Here is a 14809-nt window from a genome sequence, read left to right on the forward strand (position 1 = left end):
ACAGACTGGCCTCTTTTACAGACAGCACTTTATGCTTCTGCAGAGACACCTATGTACGTGTCCTGGCTTTTGCAGATATTCATCAGTGGTTATGTTATGCACTTCACAGAAAAATTTATTTTTGAACTCTTCTTAGACTTCAAATATTATCAGCTGGCAAAGGAGATAGAGCCAGTGTTAAGAGGCTCTGTCCTCCTTTGGCTTCTTCTTCATTGCTTTTCTAGGAAAGGCAGTAGAAAGTGAGAGAGAGGACTGAGATGAAGAGCTTTATTAATTTTGCCCATCCTCTGTCCAGTAACTGGTTCCAGAAATTCGGTGCAGGAATTGGGGCTAACCAGATAGGGAGACTCAGTATCCAATTTTGGCCACACAGAGTTCTGTCTTTTTACCAAAGTGGAAAATTTTCAAATAAAACACAGAGGCCCAATGGAACTTGCTGAAAACAAGTCTGCAGTTCCTTACGGCTTTCCGAGTTTTAAAAAATATATACGATCATTCCATGCGGTAGCCGAGGAGAAATGACCTTCACCGTTATAATTGCTCTCTAATCCTTAAGTCAACCTGATTTATTTGTTTTTTCTCTGTGGATTCGTTTCACCTAAGCTTCCCTGTATTTTGAAGAGATGGCAACTAATTTCCTGAGCATGGTTTCAGGAAACCAACAGTGTCATGTCCAACTGCCTAGAAAAATACAAATGGCATCAGTGTTCTTGGGCAGGTCTTGCATTTGTGTGGTTGCTTGTAGTGAGCAACACAAGCACCATCTGTGCGGTTTTCCCATCTCACCCTCATCACTTCTTGGTGAGAGAGAAAAGGGTCAGCCGATGAGTAAATGAGCCATGTTGGTGTGAGAAAGGGGGGGTGATGGGAAGTCAGGCGGGGGTAAGTCTCAGGAGTGCTAGCCCTACCAGGATGGGGCTCACTCAGCAGCAGCAAGCAAGACAAAGGCGTCCCTATGCACCTCTGAGCTGAGCTTCTTGAAGGAACAGAACCCTCAAAAGTGGCTTTTCAGGAAACTGAAAGTGAACATCAAGAGAAAAAAAGCATTTTTCATTGCTTTCCTGTGTCTTTGAGAGTTGCATCAGGAAAACTTCATTCCCTAGTGTTGAATATTTTAGAAATATTGGAGCCAAACCCACACAGGGGCCTTGAAAAATATAGCATAATATGATTCGAATGACCAAGAAGCAACAAAGTCAGTTCATCTTGCTTCATTTCCTTCAAAACATTGATCGTTATTTGTAGTTATTTATTCCTTTACTTCTATGTTCTCTGCCTCCTCACTAGACTGTGAGCAGTTTGAAGAGCATCTTTGTTTTGTGTGCCACCATATGCTAAGATCTTCCGCAATGCCTGGTACACAGTAGATGCTCAATAGATATGTGCTGAATGAACAGTTTCCATCTATTTCCGAAAAATCCATACCAAACCAGAGCTTGCACTCGTTACTGGTCCACTTCTCTCTCCTAATGTTGACCCAGTTTATCTGAGCCAATAGAAAACCCCAGGGAAATTCAAGAACATACTTTTCCCCAAAACCCTCGGGTCATGAGAGCATCCTGAAAATACCACCTAAGCAGCCGCGGTTTTGCACTGTATTCTACTTTTTGCTGGTTAGGAGTCCCTTACATCACAGCACTCTGAAAATTCCTCTCAGTTAAAAAGTCCATGGCCCTACGTGAGATATTTTATTCTTTCAATCTGGTTTATCAGCTCATATTAGGTCCAGACATCCCTGACCCTTGTCATGTCCCAATAAGAAGTGAATAGAATTACTTACTAAAATGCCCAAATGCTTATGAAAAAGGCCTTTCTTTACCTTTGTTATTCCTCTTTCAAAAGGGAGTGCTGTTTCCCTTGCTTGGCACACTTCTTCCAGGTCAATGGGTTTCTGTGAGATTTCCTGAGTTCTGCAAAGAAGAGAGTTTGGAAAAAATTATTGTGTTTGGCCTGCCACCTTTCCAAAGCCTGAAAACAGTCAGTGTTGATCCCTGTACCAAAAACAAACAATAAAACCCAAACAAACCACCCCTACGCACAAACAACACTTTTTCTTCTAATTAGTGTGAAGAACTACTTCAGTGTTCCCTTGAAGACCTTCTGAGATCTAGACTACAAGATAGAATACTCATTTGGAGCTGCTTTCCCAAGCAGCACTCTTGCCTGCAAAATCTTCTTTCTCCTATGCACACAGCTCTTCGGCCATTATGGATGGAAACTTCTGAAACCCTGCCTGCTCCCTGAAGTTTTTGCCAATTAACCTTAAGAGAGGTGGTCATTTAATTTTCTAGACATCATTCACCTATGAGATTCAAGACTGCACCATATGATGTTATGGAGGAAATATGCCTTAAAATTCTAAGAATTTTCCAGTAGATTACCAGCTGCACAGAGACAAAGATCATCTTTTTTCTCTTTTTTTTTTGGCTGTATTGGATCTTCGTTGCGGTGTGCGGGCTTCTCATTGCAGTGGCTTCTCTTGTTGTGGAGCACGGGCTCTAGGCCCGCGGGCTTCAGTAGTTGGGGCACGTGGGCTCAGTAGTTGTGGCTCACGGGCTCTAGAGCACAGGCTCAGTAGTTGTGGCGCACGGGCTTAATTGCTCCGTGGCACGTGGGATCTTCCCAGACCAGGGATCGGACCCATGTCCCCTGCGTTGGCAGGCGGATTCTTAACCACTGCGCCTCCAGGGAAGTCCCAAGATCGTATCTTACTCACCAGCATATTTCTGGTATATTTCTGGTAGGCATGCAGTACATATCTGTTGCATGAGTGAATGAATGATCGGAATGACTGTAATCACCAACTGTTTACTTTACCATGTTTGGAATCATTACATCTTAGAGCAGGAAAACTAAAAGAAAAATATCATCTCGTCCTAAATATGCTACTGTGACCACCCCATTTAAAGTTTGTAATCTCTCCACCTTCCCCTCCATATTTCCAATCTTTTTTACTTGATCATTTTTTACAACACTTATTTTCTCATGTATAATTTATGTGTAATTTGTTATTTATTTTCTTACTCCCCCAGTTGGATGGTAAACTCCATAAGACAGAGTTTATTGACTATTTTATTCACTACTGTATCCCAATTGCCCAGAACAGAGCCTGGGACATAACTATCGTCAAGTGAATAAATTATATTTATTGCGTATGGGCTCCACACATGGGAATCACAGCAGTAGATTTTTAAATCCCCAGCCCCAACTTCACATCTGTGGAACCAGAATGTTTAGGGATATAAATCTCAGGAATCTACATGTTATCAAGGTGTCTAGGTGATTCTGGTATAGCTGTTCTGAGAACCACTAGTTCACCCAACTCACTAATCTAGCGATAAGCCTGAAGCCCAGGGAGGTAAAGTGTCAATCAGGGCACATGGGTTATTTAGCAGTGCATCTAAGTGTAATCATTTCTGTTCTGATGAGCTTTCCACTCCAGCCATCTATGAGCTGGATTTACTTAATATGTTTTACTGCTATTGCCATCGTGGTCTTTGAGATTAAGCTACTTAGAGGCAAGGATTATGGCTTCTGAACTCACTTTCTGTGGTTGTAGCTCAGTAGGCAGGAAGGGCATGAGGCTTCAGGTATTAAAGGACTCTTTGAGGTTAATGATGCTTTTGCACAGAAGGACCACCCCATTTCCATGCTAACATGCCACGATTTCCCTTTCTCCTTCTAGTTCCTGGACATCTCCATTAAATGGACCACCCAGGAAACCTTTCCTCCAAAGTACCTTCATTATGACCCCGAAACCTCTCATCAGCTGATGTGTGATAAATGTCCTCCTGGCACCTCCCTAAAACAGCACTGCACAGCAAGGCGGAAGACCCTGTGTGCCCCTTGTCCTGACCACTACTACACAGACAGCTGGCACACCAGCGACGAGTGTCTGTACTGCAGCCCAGTGTGCAAGGAACTGCAGTACGTCAAGCAGGAGTGCAATCGCACCCATAACCGCGTGTGCGAATGCGAGGAGGGGCGCTACCTGGAGCTGGAGTTCTGCTTGAAACATAGGAGCTGTCCCTCTGGATTTGGAGTGCTACACACTGGTATGCATCCGCTTCCAACATGTGGCCAAATTCATTAGCATCATACAAAGTCAGGTGGTAGGGAAAGGTTAAGGGAACACGTTTGTCCTGGTGACATTGCAGGACAGCAAATTGCAAAGGTAATGGAACCTGCTAGGTATGTACTATGTGTCTGGATGGCTGCCAAAGAACCATTCCTCAGAGGAACACTTTGCCACTAAGGGGCAATTTAGTTACAAATCTCAAATGCAGCAAATCACTCTCTAATGAGATGCATGATTGATTGCTCTTTCTTAAAGGGACACACTCTGAGTTGCACTGTATATAGCTGAGCTGTACCTCTGTGTTTCACTTCAGCATGGACAGCTGCAAACTGCAGTGCTTTCTGACGAACATCAAAAATGTTAATTGATACCAAGAGAGTAATTATGCTGATATTAATGAGGCTCTGGCATGCTAACAATGGGTAGTTATAATTAATTATGTAAGAAATGAGAATGGCTAGGGGAAATGCAGTTCATTATTAAAAATGAAGCTAGTTCTTCCTTTGGCATGGCAGTTGAGTGTCTGGGAGGATAAAGATGGTAGCAGCATCTCTTCAATGAGCTTATTCTTTATCTTAGACAAAGCAGACTGTCAAGCCAAGAGTAAGTACTTGTCTACAAACAAAGTACTTTCTCTTTTTGCATTTTGCATAGCATAGGTTAAGGCCAGTGTACACTGAATTTTTTAAAGTTGCAACCCACTTTTTTTTTGTTTTTTGCTACATTCACGAAGCTTCGGTATAGTCTGCATGCTCTCCTGGCCTGGGAAAATTAAGAGTATTCACTTACTTTTCTGGAGGAAGCAGTAATAGGTACAGATTCCAATTACACAGTCTGAAGCAGTGTTTCTCAGCCTCAGCTCTACTAACGTTTGGGGGCTGGATAATTCTTTTTGTGGGCAGCTGTCTGGTACATTGTAGAGTGTTTAGCAGTATTCCTGGTCTTGAGCCACTAGATGCTAATAGCACTCTTCCCCCAGTTGTGACAACCAAAAATGTCCCAGACGTTGCCAAATGTCCCCTGGATGGCAAAATCACCCCTGGTTGACAGTCATTGGTTTTGAGGATGCTAATTATTCGTAACTATTTTGACTTTCAGAAGTTGTAATACAGAGTCTAAATTATTATAAACATTTTAGGTTTAAAGGCCTACAAAGGAAACATATTCAAAAATTGAACTACTAAGTTTCCTAAGTTGTGAATTTTATAAAGTTAATCACAGAAGGTGCAAATTGCATGACAATTCCTTAAAATGGCTCTAGTATGAGTATCTGAGGAAGAAATTGGTGACACTTCTTAGCTTTTATTGGATGATACTTTGGGACTCAAAAGCTAAGCCAAGATGTAGAGGGGGAAGCCCAACCAACAGAAACAGATCCATTTAATTCAATTCAGTAATTTATATATGTAGGAAAATTAATTAAGCAGGGGCTATGCAGCTTGGAAACTGGAAAGTTTTGAAAAATAATGGAAGTAGTAAGGATTTTTCTCACATAAGCATGAAAATTTGTTTGTAGAACGAAGTAAGCAGGCAGCCAGAAGACTTAGTACAAAGGTACACATTTATTCATTTACTCACTGCTCCCTCCCTAGAAACCTACAAAGGAGTTCCTCATGGAAAATACGAGGTTTCCAGTCCAAAGACAAGGCAAGATTCTGTAGTGTTATTCTAAAAAGTATTTAATAATCATTCTTTGTTGTTGTTGTTTTGAAGCCAGATTGTCTTCTCCTCTCCATATTTTACAGCTGACCCTTGAAAACATGGGTTTGAACTACGCAGGTCCACTTGTATGCACATTTTTTTTCAATAGTAAATACTACAGTACGACACGATCCCAGTTGCTTGAATCTGTGAGTGCAGAACCCCGACTACAGCGGGCTGACTATAAAGTTATAATGGGATTTTCGACTGTGCAGACTGTTGGTGCCCCTAACCCACCATTGTTCAAGGATCAACTGTCCTTCATCCTGTTAGTCCTGTAATTCTTATGTAATTGCTTATGGCTAGCATGGTGAATTCTCCACTGAAAAGCAGAACTCCTCTTGCCATTCTATTTCACATTTTGCCTGCCAGATTGTACTTTGTATGTTTCTGTTGATATTAATAAGGCAAAATCATTTACTTAGATGGATACATCTTTTTATAAGAAGTTGTATCAATCATAGAAGAGGGGAGTCATTTTCAGAAAGGTCATTACATAAAGCCTCCAAATACATTAAGAAACTTTCCTTCTATAATTCCTGGATTCCTCCTGGTAAAGAACTTTAAAGGCTAAATTACCTGAAAGAATGTCTTGTACCTATGACTTTCTCATTGGGACACATGAGAACACCCAAGCCATCAACATGTATGTGAAGAATGACAAGATTCTTCTTTGTGAAGTTGGCAAAGGGAGACTTGGATCCAGATGTCCAAGACCATTTATCCCCAGCATATTAGCAATGAAAGAATACCATGGAATCTCTGTCCAAATACTTCTGCTTACGATACTGTAGAATTTGGTATCAAGTTGGATCCCATTTAAGGAGAGGAGTGTAGCAAGAAAGTACTTAAAAAAATAGACTTCTTTTTAAGGTGGTTCCTAAGATCATGTCACTGCAACCCTGGAAATGGCATTTAACATGTGAAGGTTTCATGCATGGTTCCCCCTTCTCTTTTTTTTCTGCCAACCGTCTGTCATTTTTATTGGTCAATGCATCATCAATCCCTTTAGAAAAGAAAGAAGCCAGAGTTGAAACTAAAACCGATCCACTGTGCTCTTTTTTTCTGGTTTTGGTAAAGGATACAATGAGATGGGAGGTTGAAAATTTTAATAAATGAAATTTATTAACTTTCTGTAGCTTTCATTTGTCCCTTTAGTATTTGGTATCTTGCGTCAGCCAGAATTGGCCTGTAAAAGCTACATTTGAATATTAAAGTCTAAATCTGTTCAACTAGCTTACACTAGATGGAGGTATTTTCATATGCAAGTACACTGCAATGTATGATCTACACAGGCATAGAGTCAAGGGTTTGAAGATATTTATTTTTAATAGCATCTTTAGTTGTTGACTGGTTCAAGTTTTCCTGCCAATGATTTCCCCAAATTTATCAAGTATCTTTCCACCATGAAATAAAATGCCCTTACAGTCACCCTTCCCTGAATTTTAACGACTGTGCTCTTTTCAGACTCAACAGTTTAAGCAAATGGTATATCATCTTCCATTTACTATGTAACTGCAGGCTTACGCTTTTGAGTCTACGGTCAACTTTATTGCCACCTTCAAAAGTTTATTATAATGTTGTAAATTTTTACTTCTCAAGGTTAGCCTACTTATGAGTTGCTTCAAAATTAGGATTCAGGAAAGAAGGAACTTCAGTAGGAACTGATTGGAATTTAACGATGCGGCATTCCATGGGTACTGATTTCAAAGAATGATATTACAGCAGTTACACAGCAGTTATCTTCATGATTTCCCAGGAATAATTGTGTGGAGAATATGGTTGACGAAAAGATCTTACTGACAGTTTAGCACAGGCAGGACTAATTGAACATCATACCCTTTTTTTCTTTCCTCCCCAATTTTGTGCTTGTAGGTAACAACAAAACACATTTGTGTTTGTATTACAAGTAGGGGAGACTGCCTAAGGGTCTAACTCTAGAAGTTTTGTTCTGTCTAATGAAGTGAAAAATGAAAATGCCTCAAGTTCTGTGCAATATAATAGTAGCAGTAAAAACCAAGTGAAAAATCTTATCCAAACTCTGTTAAGATGGTATCTGCTGCGAAAGTATTTGAGAAGAATGTGCTAAATGGCTTGGTATTTTCTGTAGGAACCCCAGAGCGAAATACAGTTTGCAAAAGATGTCCAGATGGGTTCTTCTCCAATGAGACGTCATCTAAAGCACCCTGTAGAAAGCACACAAATTGCAGTGCATTTGGGCTCCTTCTAACCCAGAAAGGAAATGCAACGCATGACAATATATGTTCTGGAAACAGTGAATCGACTCACAAATGTGGAATAGGTAATTATGTTTCAAAATATCAGTCTTTGTACCACCTCTGAGTTGAATACAAGACCCTCCGGCCCTTCTTAGTCAAACTTATATTTTCCCTTTCTTGAATTTTAACCAACTAAGGCTATTCCCTGTGCATCATCGCTAAAGCCACAACTCAAAATCTTTCAAAAAGTTCCCATCTTCTCACAATCATGCTCCAAACCCTGGCTTTCACACTTGAATCAAATGTTACCCACGGAGAACGGGGTGGTGTAAAGATTTTGTTTAAGGCTCGATGATCAGAGTCCAAATTGCAGAATTTTTTAAGCTATGCATTTTTATCACTTTTAAGAATACCTGTATTATTAACCAAAGTATAAATTGGCAACAAAGAAGCATAGTGACATACATAGATGACAAATTAGAAATGCAATACTGGCTTTGTTACCTGTGGTATTACTGCATCTGTTGCATGGAAGTTCTAAGTTCCTGTACTTGTCTTAAACTCTTTATTCAGGAAAGGTCAGTAGCTTCAAGCTCAAGTTACCTGAATGTACCTCATGTTGGTGATGGCACTAATCAGGTTGCTGTCCTCACCTTGCCACTCCTACCACCACACTAACCTCAGACCTTCTACCAAGGACTCATCACACCAAGGAGGATTGACCTTTTAGCATTTAATCAGCTTGACTCTCCCCAAACATTTTTTTGTGCAACATAGAAGTATATAAAACATAGGAATGTGGGTTGGGAGATTGAAGATTCAAACCCAGTTTCAACATTCTTTCACTGTGTTGTAAAAATCTTAGATAAGTCATTCAGCTTTTCTGCTTTCTTATTAAATAATGGAACGAGGGAAGGGATAGTAAGAAGGGTGACCTCTAACATTCTCTTTAATTCATTTATAATTTTATTTCTATCATTCTTTGAGCACTTACTATATGCCAGACATTTTTGCTATATGGGCTTTAATCTTTATAAAAATACTGTAAAGTTTGTTCAAGTTAATGTATGAACTTGAATGGCAGAGTCAGGATTCAAACCCAGACCTAATGAATCCAAAATCAAACTATTAATCCCTGGGATATACCAACCCTACCCAGACACTCAGGCCATTGCACTTCTTTTCTAAATGACATGTTTTTGTGTTTGATTATTTTCCCACTTAATGTACGCTTATACATCGGTATCCATCCTTGTTCCCAAAGGTAAACTATGTGTCTGTGTGTGTGCAGAAAATAATACACTATTTCAGATTACTTTTCAAGCTCCCTTAAAGACAGTGATTTGACATTGATCTTGAAGTAACCTGTAGACACCAGCTAAACCTTTAACAAAATATTTCATAGTTATATTAAAATATGTTAATGTATATATTAACATATATATACACATTATGCTATATATATAGAATTTTTGCTGTAATTTATTTATAGCAATAATACATTCTTATTAGATGTTTGTTAAACTCTCCCCCCACAAAATGCCCTAAAAGAACATTAAAAAGGACATAAACCCAGTTGGACTGGTGATCTGCCACTAAGACCAGGTAACAGAAGACTGATTTTATTCAAACTTCTCATTTTAGCATGCAATATCCTGGAAAACTCAACTGTGTTGGTTTTTATTATTACTATTATTATTATTATTATTTTTGTCCCTTGGACGTCCAAGAATCCAATTATTGAGTAAATCTTCTTGGTTTTCCCACCTTCCTTTAGACATGACCCTGTGTGAGGAGGCATTCTTTAGGTTTGCTGTTCCCACAAAGCTTACCCCGAACTGGCTCAGTGTCCTGGTAGACAATTTGCCTGGCACCAAAGTGAATGCAGAGAGCATAGAGAGGATAAAACGACGACACAGCTCACGAGAACAGACTTTCCAGCTGCTGAAGTTATGGAAGCATCAAAACAAAGACCAAGATATGGTCAAGAAGATCATCCAAGGTATGGTAACCTGAAATAAACAACTCGATCAGAAATCAGAACACCTGTTTATCATACAACAGAAACAAGACTATGTACCTGTTTAGTTGTGTGGATGATGTTTCCCTTTGGGAATGATTGTTGGACTGAAAACGTATTCATCAAGTGATAGTGGATACGCTATTCCTAGAGCAGTCATGTGAGGCTTTATTCTCACCTCCTCTACTCCCCAATTTCTTTTTCAAGTGTCTCTCTAAAGGGAGAGATAATACATTTCAAATGCGGGACTAGACCTCAGGAAATCTGACTCTGGATCCCCTTAGCAGTTTCAGGAGCATCCCTTCTGGACTATCTAGAAGTTCTTTAACCACTTTAGATCTTACTTTGCATTTCTACCAAGAAACTATGTTGTATTTATGTGGTAATTCTCTCCAGAGAGCCTCTAAGTGTCTTACAGGTATCCTCTCATTAATCCTCACAACACAGCCTATTATATTTTATTTTTATTTTTTAAAATTTATTTACTTATTTATCTATTTTATACATATTAGTGTATACATGTCAATCCCCATCTCCCAATTCATCCCACCACCACCACCTGCCACTTTCCCCCCTTGGTGTCCATACGTTTGTTCTCTGCATCTGAACACAGCCTATTTTAAGATTACCATTTTAATAGCATATGTCGTGAGGATTGATGAGATAAGGTCTGCAAAGTGTTTGAGCTTCTTGGAGAAAAGGGCTAGTTAAAACCAAGTACTCTCATGTTTTAGAGTTTTATAAAGAATATCCTTTAGAAACTCTGTGTGTGTGTGTGTGTGTGTGTGTGTGTGTGTGTGTGTGTGTGTGTATTACGATGGGAGAGAATCGGAGGGGAAAAGGAAGTAAGTTTCATCCAGTGTGGACCATAAGCTTTAGGATACACAGTAGAAAAAGTTCTGACTTTAATTAGCATTGGGAGGACATGGCAGAAAAAATGAGGGAGCGTTTTCATAATGCAGACAGCGTCAAGGAGAAAGCCATTCTGCTCTTCACATGTAGTTAAATGACTGAGGAGTCCTACGCAACCTTAAAGCCTCAAACATCTGAAACTGAGGCAACAGATCTTAGGCGACTAACAGTTTTAACAGTTGAATGGTTTCACTTGTGCAAAGAGTAAACTTGTCTTCTGTTTTTGGCAAACAAAATGTATTCTTTGAAAGTATAATCAGCCCTGAAGCAAAAAGAGAGGGAAGGAGAGAATCAGAGACTGTTAGAATTGGAAGGGACCGAATTTCCTATTTTATAAATGAGGACATTTCAGCCCAGAAAGATGAAGAGACTTGCCTTCGGGCCCACAGATAATAAATGACTCATGTCATCAATAGAAACGTTATTTACTCCCTCTTAGGTTTATGTCCTAGTTCATTACTGAAATATTCTCCAGGCCATGTGTATCCTACTGTTCTTTGGCCTCATATTATTGGGTTTTCACGGCTCCTCCTTTGTGTTGATGATCTCCTGGTGCTATTTATTAAAGACCGTTTGAAGGGCCTAATTCTTCAAATAGCACATGTATTGGGTATCAGTTAATGAAAGTTTGTATTATAAAATAGCGAACTTTGTGTTTTTCCTAAAAGGTTACACTTTTAATTTCTCCAAATTTTCTTAGAAAACGGTGTGTCTGTAGTTTCCCACTGTTATCTTCCAAATTTGGGCTTTTCACAAAGCTGTGTTGGATACCTAGAATATGGGCAGGCATATTACCCTAGCGTCACACAAAATAATATTTAACTCAATTCCCAGAAATAACTAGCATGACTTAAGTCCTCCCCAAAAGGAAAGGAGGAGGTTATCCTTAAAGTTACGAAATTCTGGGGAACCTCCTGTTGCCTCAGGGTAGTTTTACGGTGGCTTTAGGTGGATTACGTGAATGTCTCTGGGCTTTTGCTTTATGCAGATATCGAACTCTGTGAAAAGAGCGTGCAGAGGCACATTGGGCACATGAACCTCACCTTCGAGCAGCTTCGAAGGCTGATGGAAAGCTTGCCGGGGAAGAAAGTGACGACAGAAGACATTGAGAAAACAATGAAGACGTGCAAATCAAGTGATCAAATCCTGAAGCTTCTCAGCCTCTGGAGAATAAAAAATGATGACCAAGACACCCGCAAGGGCCTGATGCATGCCCTAAAGCACTTGAAGACATACCACTTCCCCAAAACTGTCACTCAGAGTCTGAAGAAGACCATCAGGTTCCTTCACAGTTTCACCATGTACAGATTATATCAGAAGCTATTTTTAGAAATGATAGGGAACCAGGTCCAATCATTAAAGATAAGCTGCTTATAACCGGAAATGGTCATTGAGCTGTTTCCTCACCATGGACCAGATCCAATAAATGAGTAAACTGTTTCTCAGGCGCTTGAGGAGGGTACAATGATTTCTTTCTCATCACCAAGGACTAGATTTGGCCACAGGGCCTGAAAAGAAACTATGGTGCGGAGAAAGAACTCACATCTCTCCCCAAAGTTTAATAAACCCCAAATAATTTATCCAACTAACAGATTTGGTCCAATATCTACCGACTATATTTTTCCTTGTTACTGCTTGCAGTAATTCAACTGGAAATAAACTAGACTCCATTGTGCCTTACTAAACATGGGAATGTCTAACTTAAATAGCTTTGAGAATTCAGCTGTACTAGAGGCTTTTATTAGAAAGCCATTTTTTTTCTGTAAAATTTACTAATATATCTATAACACTATTATAGTATTTGCTATTTATATTCATTCAGATATAAGGTCTGTACATATTACCATCCTGAAGGGAAACTGTGTAAGACTTAATTTTAGAAAGAAAAAAATATATATTCTGTTTATTATTATGACAAATGAAAGAGATAAAATATATTTTTTAACAGAACATTTGTAACATTTCCTAATAGGTACTGCCATTCTTCCTGTGTAGAGTATTTTTGTAATATACTTTTACCTGTGTAAACTGAATTATCATTTTATAGAAAATGCATTATTTAGTCAATTGTTTAATGTTGGAAAATGTATGAAATATAAATTATCTGAATATTAGATGCTCTGAGAAACTGAATGTACCTTATTTAAAAGATTTTATGTTTTTACTATATAAACAACATCATTAAAGTTTTCAAATTATTTTTCATCGCTTTTCCTCTTGCTTTTATGTGAACGGGACATGAATGGGTCTGAGCTTTCACAATTTTCCCTTTCTTTTATCATCAGGACCATCTGGGAATTGTTAAAAATGAAGATTCCTGGACCAATTTATTGAGAAACTCTGGAAAGGAGGGCAGAAACCTGCATTTTTAACAAGTTCCAAAGTAATTTTTACTACACTAAAGTTGGAGAACTTCTGAAGTCAAGCTTAGTATACAGATGGCACAAACAACTTATAACTACTGCCACTAGCATCAAGAGACCAAACTACTTAAGTTCTTTTGGTTGCAAGTAATAGAAACTGGCACTACTTAATAAGAAAAAATTAATTGGAAGCATGGTGTATTTGGTTGAGTGGTGCCCCCTGCCCAAAATATGTTTATGTCATAATCTCCAGAACCTGTGAGCGTTACTTTATTTAGAAAAAGGATCTTTCTTCGTATGTGTAATTAAGAATCTTGAGACAATAAAATCATCCTGGATTATCCAGGTGTGCCCTAAATCCAGTGGCAAGTGTCTTTATAAGAGACACATAGAGGGGAAAGACAGGAGAGAAGATGATGTGCAGACAGAGGCACAGCTGGGAGTGACGTGGCTACCAGCCAATAAGCCATCAGCTAGGGAAGAAAGGAACAGATTCTCCCCTAGAGCCTCTGTAGCGAGTACAGCCCTACTGATATCTTGATTTTGGATCTGCCCTCCAGGACTATGAGAGAATTAATATCTGTTCTTTTAAACCACCCAGTTTGTGGTAATTTGCCAGAACAGCTACAGGTAATAATACAGGTTGTATCCAAGCCTCAGAAACAGTAGAATTAAGATAACTCTGGGTTCCTTGATGGCAGAAGTTCCTACACTTTCTCCTAGTCTTATATTTCTGTATCTTTTAGTTCAAAATGTCAAATTCCTAGCAGAGAGACTCTGGCTGTCCTAGGTGAGGACCGGTGTAAATATTCAATACATGGCTAGTGAGGGTCTCTCTTCATCAGCTGCAGTTCCCAAGAAGGGGATATTACTGGGAACAGGGTCCATTATACCCCATCCTTTCACAGTCTGTGTTTCTCTTTTCTCTCACTTTTCTATGATTCAGAATGTAACACAGATCGACCTTACCTTTGTGAAACCAGATCATTATGGCCGCTTTGACAGAAGGGTAGATCCAGGTAAATGTCACACAAACTCATAAATCTGGGGAAAGAAAAGGCAGAGGTAAAGTCAAGAGGCTCAAACCTGGAGAATCAGTCCCAAGGCTGCAATACGGGGAGTGGAAAATATTGTGGAAATTAAGTGCTGAAGTCGTTAAGTAGGAGGACAGGGGTTAACTAACAGCCATCACGTTCCCTTCAGAAGTTCCAGTTCTTCCACCAAAGTTCTCGTGCACAGAAAATGAAATGGCCTCATATACATCAGCTAAGTTTAAGAAAAGTTTGGTAGTTAATGGTATCAAATATAAATCCTTCAAATGTTAGTTTGATTGGCTTACCTGCTGCTCCTTTGGGTTCAGTCTGCCTCAAGCTTCTCCTCCAAGGGAAATATAATACGTAAATTCATGTCAGTTTCTCTTTTTCAAAACTTTTAATGTTGAAATAGTTTTAGACTTAATAGAATCATTGAAAAGCCAATATAAAATATCCCTAGTGAGCCATTTTGTAAAATATGC

The 14809-nt window shown here is 39.2% G+C and overlaps 2 protein-coding genes across 7 annotated transcripts in view; one reads left to right on the top strand and one right to left on the bottom strand.

Moving 5' to 3' along the window:
- The window catches only part of COLEC10 (collectin subfamily member 10), a 184270-nt gene extending 174303 nt beyond the window's left edge, over nt 1–9967 (bottom strand). For all 6 annotated transcript variants that reach the window (XM_082364440.1, XM_082364437.1, XM_082364436.1 and 3 more), the window contains exons 1-2: nt 9831–9967; nt 1820–1910 (exon numbers count right to left, since the gene is read on the bottom strand). The gene's annotated coding sequence lies outside the window, so the exon portion shown is untranslated. The remainder of the gene's footprint in view (nt 1–1819; nt 1911–9830) is intronic.
- Nucleotides 1–13140, top strand: part of TNFRSF11B (TNF receptor superfamily member 11b) — a 28161-nt gene extending 15021 nt beyond the window's left edge. The window contains exons 2-5 of the mRNA XM_082364407.1: nt 3686–4055; nt 7890–8081; nt 9776–10000; nt 11919–13140. Coding sequence (XP_082220533.1) covers nt 3686–4055; nt 7890–8081; nt 9776–10000; nt 11919–12307 — 1176 coding nt within the window. The 3' untranslated portion in view covers nt 12308–13140. The remainder of the gene's footprint in view (nt 1–3685; nt 4056–7889; nt 8082–9775; nt 10001–11918) is intronic.
- Nucleotides 13141–14809: the final 1669 nt, after the last annotated feature.

This window comes from Balaenoptera borealis, assembly GCF_965194805.1.
Source record: "Balaenoptera borealis genome assembly, chromosome: 17".
NCBI classification, from domain to species: domain Eukaryota; kingdom Metazoa; phylum Chordata; class Mammalia; order Artiodactyla; family Balaenopteridae; genus Balaenoptera; species Balaenoptera borealis.